Consider the following 8717-nt stretch of genomic DNA (forward strand, 5'->3'; position numbering starts at 1 on the left):
AATGATGTTCATTTTCAGGTTTTCGCAAGGTGGGAATCCAAGAACTGAACTCCCCAAGGCAAAAGGAAAAGGCAGGAGGCTATTTTGCAGGCCCAGTGGGGTTTTCCCCAAGGCAAACTCTAGGCCCTGGGGATGAATGACGTCTGGTTGAATGACATCAGACACCAGCTATCCAGCCAGTCCTAATGTCACAGCCTACCTTTGTTTTCCATTTCGGAAGAATGAATAGGACCTTTCCTGTGTGGAGGAAATAGGGTGGAGTAGGCCTAGCTGTGACTATGAGGGCCCCACCCCCCAGACTCCAAGAAGAGCTGCATTCCAGCACCTGGAAGGAAGAGCTGCCTTTGGGAATTAGTCAAACCTCTCTGGCACTTTTCCTAAGCCTTTCCCTCCACTTCTCCCAAATTCTTCACCCCAGAGTTACTGGAGCAGAGATTCACTGCTCCTTTTCCACTTCCAGCTGCTCACCACCTGACTAGTTTACTGTTTTCCTTCCTCCCTTCCTTTTCTTTATTCTGGAATGGCATCTTGATATTTGGAGTCAGAAGTCCTGGGTTTGAAAAAGTTAGATCAGCTCTCTGTGAGCTCACTGACCTGGCCCCCTCTGCATCTCACCTATAAAAGGGGGGATAATATCGACATTTTCCAACTGTGAAGACAAAACGAGATCACGTAGGCACTTCAGAATCAGAATTTTTCTGGGCAGCGCCTGTGGTTCAAAAGGGTAGGGCGCTAATCTCATATGCCAGAGGTGGTGGGTTCAAACCAGCCCTGGCCAAAAACAGTAAAAAAAAAAAAAAAAAATCAGAATTTTCTCAGAAACACTAGATCCCATGACTAATCAGTGGACCAGAGGAATCTGATTATATATATATGTATTTGTTGAACCTAATCGAGGTGCCTAAAAAAATGGTTGAGCTGGAAAGTACCTTAGAAATCTCTGGGCCTTAGTAACTCCCATACTTTCAGAGTCCAAGTGAACTGTTTACAGTATTTCCAAATGATAAGAGAGATTGCATACTTACTCTAGATAAAGTCTCAAGTTTCTTTACTTTTGTCTGGAATCGTATTAACTCAAAGTGATAACATGGCTGTCACATGCTATTCAGAAATTCTGATTGGCAGTTACAGGTCTTTGAACTGTAGCCTCAAGCTGTCCCCCTGGGTAGAGTGCTGTGGCTTCACAGCTCACAGCAACCTCCAACTCCTGGGACTCAAGCAAGTCTCCTGCCTCAGCCTCCCAAGTAGCTGGGACCACAGGCGCCTGCCATAACACCCGGCTATTTTTTGGTTGCAGCCGTCATTGTTGTTTGGCGGGTCCAGGCTGGATTCAAACCCGCCACCTTAGGTGTATGTGGCTGGCGCCTTAGCCACTTGAGCCACAGGCGCTGAGCTGAAAAAAATATATTTTAAATGGGAAAATAATTAATGGAGGTAAATGTTAGAAAACGTTAATCCTGTTTCATGAAGAGGGGAAGTGGCTTGCTGTCACACAGCTAGTAAGCTGCAGAGCTGGCTCTGAAACTCAGATTCTTTTCCTGGAACCAGCTAACTTCCTTTCTTTCCAATGCAGATGGGCAGAACATACCATCAATGAAGGTTTGGGGTTTACTGGAGAAGGAATAAAGTGAGTCATCAATTTGCTTTTACTCTTTCTCTGTTCTTGACTCATTCAATAAAATTTACTGACTGGTCACTATTGGAACTCCAAGGAGAAGACAGAGAAAAAACAGTCATGGCAGCAGGAGGGGGGTCCGGATTTGCGCTCACGTAGGCTGTCAGAACCTGTGCTTTTTCCCATTAGATGGCTGCGTTTTAGAACCCCCACTACTCTGCCTTCTAATATAATTAGGCTGTGTCTGAGGGAAAGGGCTGCCTCATTCATACGTTTCCTAATCTGGCTGACACCCAGCAGGCGCGAAATCAATGTAGTGTTGAAAACACTAGAATTTTTTTTTGTTTGTTTTTTAGACAGAGCCTCAAGCTGTCGCCCTGGGTAGAGTGCGGTGGCATCAACTCACAGCAACCTCCAACTCCTGGGCTCAAGCCTCCGCCTCCCAAGTAGCTCGGACCACAGGCGCCCGCCACAACGCCTGGCTATATTTTTTGTTGTTTTTGTTGCAGCCATCATTGTTGTTTGGCTGGCCCGGGCTGGATTCGAACCCGCCAACTTAGGTGTCTGTGGATGGCCCCTTAGCCACTTGAGCCACAGGCGCCGAGCCGAAACACTAGAATTCGAATCCTTACTTTGCCACTAACTCTGGTGTCTTTCAGACATTATGTTGCTTTCCTTCTCTGGCTCATCCTTTAGCGGTCTCCATAACGGGAACAGCGGCAAAATCACATGTGGGAGAGCTTACAGGTTCATGTTAAGGAATCACAGATTTTAACTATAAGGAAAAAAGTTGGAATATAGGCTGAAAATAGAGTCAACGTTTAGCACCTGGTTAACTGCCAAACATTTGTTTCCATGGCTAAGCCGCTCCTTCCCTCTCCGCCTGCCGCCCTCCTTTTTTTTTTCCCCAAAATTCCCCTCTAGAGGGCGCGCAAACCATTGAGGCGTTTGTGCCTCACTTCCGTTATCCTTCACTCTTCATTCTGCGCATGTGCATGGTTTCCTTCCTGGCTGCCTGTATCCCGTGTAGGTGGTTGTACCCATTACGCCTGCGCTATGCCAGCCACGCCTCTCGGCCACCGTCCCCGGAAACTCTTCCTTCCTCCGCGGCCTGTGCCCACAGCTGAGGTCGTTGGATCCCTGCCTCTCTAGGCCAGCAGGGCCTCTCCTCCATGGTCCTGTCAACACTGTTTCGGGAACCAGCAGGTGAGGCCAGACCACGCTCGGACTCTTCGAGCCTCTAGTCTGTCACTGGTGAGTGGACCTCAGAGGAACTTGTGTAGGGGTGGGGGCCGGGCAGCCGTACTGGGCAGGATTTCCCCTCACTCCGGGAATGGGTCTGTCCGCCCCTCCCACCCCCACCCCCGGCTCCTGGAATGGGCTAGCCTCCTTGGTTCCGGTCCCTCTTCTCTGGCTGGGCGACGTTGTCATGGCGACGGACCGCTGGCTGAGGCCCGGCGTGTATCCCTGCAGGGGATGGCGGGCCAATTCCGCAGCTACGTGTGGGACCCGTTGCTGATCCTGTCACAGATCGTCCTCATGCAAGCCGTCTATTACGGCTCGTTGGGCCTGTGGCTGGCGCTAGTGGACGGGCTAGTGCGAAGCAGCCCCTCGCTGGACCAGATGTTCGATGCGGAGGTAGGTTCTCCCTGCTGGCGCAAGTGGGGTCTTGGTTTCCCCGAACAGGCATTGTGGTCTTACATGACTGAACTCTAGACCTGACTGGGCCACCTTATTGCTTTTTGGACGTGGAAAAGGGATTTCACCTTTCTGAGCCCCAGCTGTCCCATCCATAAAATGGGATGACTGATAACAGAAGGGCAGGTTAGTGCAAAGGAAAGCACGTGGATGTTCCAATAAACAGGACTGTGTTCGAGGCAACTCTGATACATCTCTTTTTCTGAGACTCTGGGAAAGTGACTTCATTTCTTTGAACCCAAATTTTCAGGTGCCACAATGGGGAGAGAGGTGAATAAACAGCATTCATGGGGTACATGCGTTGTAAACTGCCTGGACTTTGTGATAAGCCAGTCATCCCTTTAGTTGTTCCACGTACGAGTTGTGTGACCTGGGGAAAATGTGTCACCCCTCTGAACTTACTTTCCTGTCTGCAAAATCATGTGACTGGTAGCAGAGAAGTCGTGGACCCAGTACAAAGAGCCTGTGCTTTGGAGTCACAAAGGCTTAAGGTCTAATCTAGGCTCAAACATATGATCTGTGGGACCTTGGACAAGAAGCTTTACCTTTCTAAGCCTTGTCTCTTCTGTAAAGTTGACAGACTGCTCCTGCCATGTCACTATCAACAAAATGTTATGAGGGCCAGTTGGGCCTAGGAATAAGAAAGTGCTTTATAAAGTGTAATGGGGGGGAAGCGCCTGTGGCTCAGTGGGTTGGGCACTGGCCCCATATAGCGAGGGTGGCGGGTTCAAACCCAGCCCTGGCCAAACTGCAACAAAACAATAGGTGGGTGTTGTGGCGGGCATCTGTAGTCCCAGCTACTTGGGAGGCTGAGGCAAGAGAATCGCCTAAGCCCAGGAGTTGGAGGTTGCTGTAAGCTGTGATGTCATGGCACTCTACCGAGGGCATTAAAGTGAGACTCTGTCTCTACAAATAAATAAATAAATAAAGTGTAATGGAAGCTTGTAAGTTGTTGCAGCTGAGAGGCAGCTGTGGTGTATGATAATGAGCCAGTAGACTTAGGGTAGAGTTCTTGCTCCTGCTGCTTATTCTCTGAGTAGTGCTTCAGCGAATTATTATCCCCAAAGAGGAAAGAATACAAAGAATAATAATAATTATAATGCCTTTAAGAGGTGTTGTAAGGGTAATGTGAGATTATAGATATCACCAGGCACCAGGTTCACGTTTATAATCCCAGCAACTCAAGAGGCTGAGGTCGGAGGATGTCTATCCCCACCGGAGAATATCTCTAGAGCCCAGAAGTTTGAGACCAAATTTAATTTAAAAAAAAAGAAAGAAAGAGAAAAATTATAGATGTCAAAGGCCTTTCCTTGTAAGCTGAAAGTGTTGTAGACATATCTGGCATCCAGTAGTATTGTGCTGGATAGTAGAGGTTGTACACTCACCAGGTGCCCAGTAGTAGTCTCTTAGGAGCCTCTGTCCTCCTGGGAAGGGCATGTGGGAATCCTGGGCCTTGTTGAAGAGCTATCTGATGCACACAGCCTAAGTTCTAGACCAAGAGTCAGCAGATCTTAAAGGGTGAGGTAGTAAAGATTTTAGGCCACAACTACTCATCTCTACCATTATACCACAGAAGTAACCATAGTCAAATATGTGAATGGATGTAGTTTTGTTTCAATAAAACTTTATTTATAAAAGCAGGTGCTTGGCCTGTAGAGCTATAGTTTGCAGAACTACGTTCTAGACCTTAATCTTGCCATTTATTTACTGTATCGCTTAGGGCAAATTAACTTTTGGGAGCTTTTATGTCTTCCTTTGTAAAATGAGAATAATAATCCTTTTTCCCCTACTGTGAGGATCAAATGAAATACCATAATGGATGTCTGTGAAAGCATCTTGTTGGGAATAGGCTGCCCTACAGATGAAGGGAGGTATTATGTTTTGTGCTGTGGGAAGAATGCTTGTTCCTTAGGAGGGCTGCTGGGATCCTGGAGCCCAATGGGGCTCTGTGTCAGGTCCCTTCTCTAGCATATTTCCATTTGTGATTCCCCTTCAGATCCTGGGCTTTTCCACCCCTCCAGGCCGGCTCTCCATGATGTCCTTTGTCCTCAACGCCCTTACCTGGTAAGTATCATCAGTTTTGCTGTCCACCTTTTGGGGACTTTGCACTGGGGCTAGTTTCCTAAATTTGGACATGAGACAAACTGGTAATTGTTCCTGGGGAGTGGTAGACTAAAGTGAGTGGCGGAGGATAATACTGGAATTAGCTCTATCATGGGGCTCTTGCCATTGGTATTTCAACTTGTCTGGAAAACTTGTACGTCGCTATGGATGTGCTGCCTGCAAGACAGCTTCCACCTCAGATCATTTCCCTGATGTGAAGTGAGGTGAGGAAAGGATCAGACTGAGAGTCAGGGGAACTCGGTTCTATTCTTGGTTCGTGTGCCAAGTCACTTCTGTCTTCTCCAGGCCTCCAGTTCCCTCAGCTGTCCACAAGGGGTTGGACCAGCTAATGTCTAAGATCACTCATGACTGTTGCCTGTCTCTTAAGAGGCAATTTAGCATAATAATGATGGTCTCAGGCTCTGGAGGCAGACTCACTTGGCTTTGAATCTCAGCTTTACCACCAGTCTAGGGACTTTGAACAAGTTAATGTATCTTAAGCCCCAATTTTCTCATCAGTAAAATGAGTCTTGTAATACCTCATAAGAATTAAGTTAATTTACAAGAAGTACTTAGGACAATGCCTTGTACATTATTATTGTTCTTGACCTTTCACTGGGGGTTAAAAACTGGCAGGCTAACTTTGACCTAAATTTTTGTCCCAGATAGGATTTCTTTGGCTTACACAGATCTCAGCCCACACATGGTGTTTTAAAACATTTTTTTTTCACTTAGTTAAAAATCAGGCTATTTTAATCCATTTTATGTAAAAATCCAGATTTCTGATTTCTCTTGAATAATAGAATAACTCAGGCTGACTTTGTAGCATGGCAAGATCTGCCTAGATGCAAGTAGGTACTGCCCCTACTTTAGCTAGAACATGTATGCTGCAGGGTTTCACAGCGCCTACCAATCTCTAGGCTCCCCTAGTGACAATTGCCATTTATCATCAAGTTCGCAGTTTTATTTCCTTCTATTCAGTCTGATTCACTCTTGATATAACCTATTCCCCTAGGCATCGAATTCTGTAAGCCTTGCTCACTTATCTTCCTTCTGATTACCATGTTGTCATCTTAATTGCCCCCCCCCCCCAAAATAACCTAATCTAAAGCCAGGACAATCCAGTGACAACTCACTGCTGTCCTCTCCCCACAGTGCCCTGGGCTTGCTGTACTTCGTCCGGCGAGGGAAGCAGTGTCTGGATTTCACTGTCACTGTCCATTTCTTTCACCTCCTGGGCTGCTGGTTCTACAGCTCCCGTTTCCCCTCGGCGCTGACCTGGTGGCTGGTCCAAGCTGTGTGCATTGCGCTCATGGCTGTCATCGGGGAGTACCTGTGCATGCGGACGGAGCTCAAGGAAATCCCCCTCAACTCAGCCCCTAAATCCAATGTTTAGAGTTGGGCCCTTTGGATACTCTGCTGGCACTTGGGCCCCCCCGTTACCTTGGGTTGCTCAGACTCTTCAGATGAGGTCCAGCCCACATCTGAGAGGAACCCTGGAAATGTGAAATTCTCTGTTGGTGTGGGAGAGACAGTGAGACCCTGTCAAGAAGGCAGGTAGCAGTCAGGATGACAGCTATCTTCTGAAGCCTTGGTATCTGGGAGGTCAGGAAAGTGACCTCTTTAAGGGTAATAACAGAATTGGAACCATGCCACTCTTGAGCCACCATAACTGTCACCAGCCTATTGTTTTTTAAAAGAAAAAAATCAAGGATACCTGATTGGAGCAAACCACTCTTCAGATCATCTGTCTTACCTCCCTGGGACAGCTGTTACCTTTGCCATATTGCCGAACCACAGCAGTTCATTTTGGAGAAACACTTGGTTTCCACATCCATAGCCACGGAAAGAAATGTAGGTATAATGTATTAGGCTGCTGTCAGGGAGAGGATGGCAGATGGAGGCATCAAGCACAAGGAAAACGCACAACCTGTGTCCTGTTACATGCATGTGAGCGTGCATCCAAGAACCATGACTTTCTTCCAGATTACTCTACTAAGTCCCCACCCTGCTGCCAGTTCTCAACATAGCAGGCCATAGGACCCAAAGAAGAATCCCAGCATCACTCCTGTTTTAACCCTCATCAGAGAGACAATGCCTGTTCTCTAGTATTGACCAGGCAACCCAGCTCCCATTGGACCTTGTTCTTTTTCCTGCCTTATTTGAAATTCTGTGGTGGGAAGGCAGGGATGGGTACCCAGAGACAAGAAGCCCAACCTTCCAACCTGGGCTGGACTGCTAATGGACTGAGGGAGATAGGAATTTGCTGCTAAGATTTTTCTTTAGGGTAGAGTTTCCTCTTATAAGGAGCTTGCAGCTGTCTTTCCTATGTACCTAAATACAGTATTTTCCACGGTTCTGCCTATACTTACTTCGTAATGCTATGGTTGAGGCTGAGAGAGATCACAGCCAGACAAGGGACCTAGAAATAATCATTAGGCCACCTTTTCCTTTCCTGGACCCCAGAGTCCTTCCTCCATTCGGTAAAATACTAACTGCAGGAAATACTTGGGTCCCTTTTTGCAGCCTCCTAACTATACCTCCAGTGAACATCTATGACTCTTGAAATTCCTTTCCCACTTGCCCATGGTTCCTGAACATGGGCAACGGAGTGCACTGGTCTAGACGCACTCCTGCATTGAAACCATCAGTGTTCTTTGGCTTCTCTGGAGCTTGCCTAAAACAGCCATTAGTTTTTAACTTTCAGTGTTAAGGCTACACAGATGAGGTTTTAGGTTTGTTTGTTTTTGCTTTTTAATTGAGACAAAGTCTCACTTGGTCATGCGGGCTAGAGTGTAGTGGCATCATCTAGGTCACTGCAACCTCAAACTCTTGGGCTCATATGATCCTCCTGCCTCAGCCTCCCAAGTAGCCAGAACTACAGCCTCCTGCCAGAATACCAGGCCAATTTTTTCTATTTTTTGTAAAGACCAAGTCTCTTGTTCAGGCTGGTCTCAAAATCCTAACTTCAAGTGATTCTCCCACCTGGGCCTCCTAAAGTGCTAGGATTACAAGTGTGAGCTGTTGTACCTGGCCAACACAGATGACTTTAGCTGTCACTCTAGGAAACCTTTTTCTTTCCTCTTATGACAGAGTCTCATTTTGTTGCCCTCAGTAGAATACTGTGGCATCATAGCTCACAGCAACCTCAAACTCCTGGGCTCAAGCAATTCTCTTGCCTCAGCCTCTGGAGTAGCTGGGACTACAGGCACCCACTACAATGCCCAGCTATTTTATAGAGACTGTGAGCTTGAACTGGGGACGCAGGCAATCCACCCACCTCTGCCTCCCAGAGTGCTAG

General features: G+C 47.2%; 1 protein-coding gene across 1 annotated transcript; it reads left to right on the top strand.

Annotated features, from left to right (window-relative positions):
* Positions 1 to 2656: 2656 nt before the first annotated feature.
* Positions 2657 to 7771, top strand: SYS1 (SYS1, golgi trafficking protein). Its single transcript, XM_012803924.2, has 4 exons — positions 2657 to 2869; positions 3089 to 3253; positions 5310 to 5377; positions 6572 to 7771. The coding sequence occupies exons 2-4, from the start codon at positions 3092 to 3094 to the stop codon at positions 6810 to 6812; spliced, it is 471 nt and encodes a 156-aa protein (XP_012659378.1). The 5' UTR covers positions 2657 to 2869; positions 3089 to 3091; the 3' UTR covers positions 6813 to 7771.
* Positions 7772 to 8717: the final 946 nt, after the last annotated feature.

This window comes from Otolemur garnettii, unplaced genomic scaffold, assembly GCF_000181295.1.
Source record: "Otolemur garnettii isolate 467f Iridium unplaced genomic scaffold, OtoGar3 scaffold00023, whole genome shotgun sequence".
Classification (NCBI taxonomy): domain Eukaryota; kingdom Metazoa; phylum Chordata; class Mammalia; order Primates; family Galagidae; genus Otolemur; species Otolemur garnettii.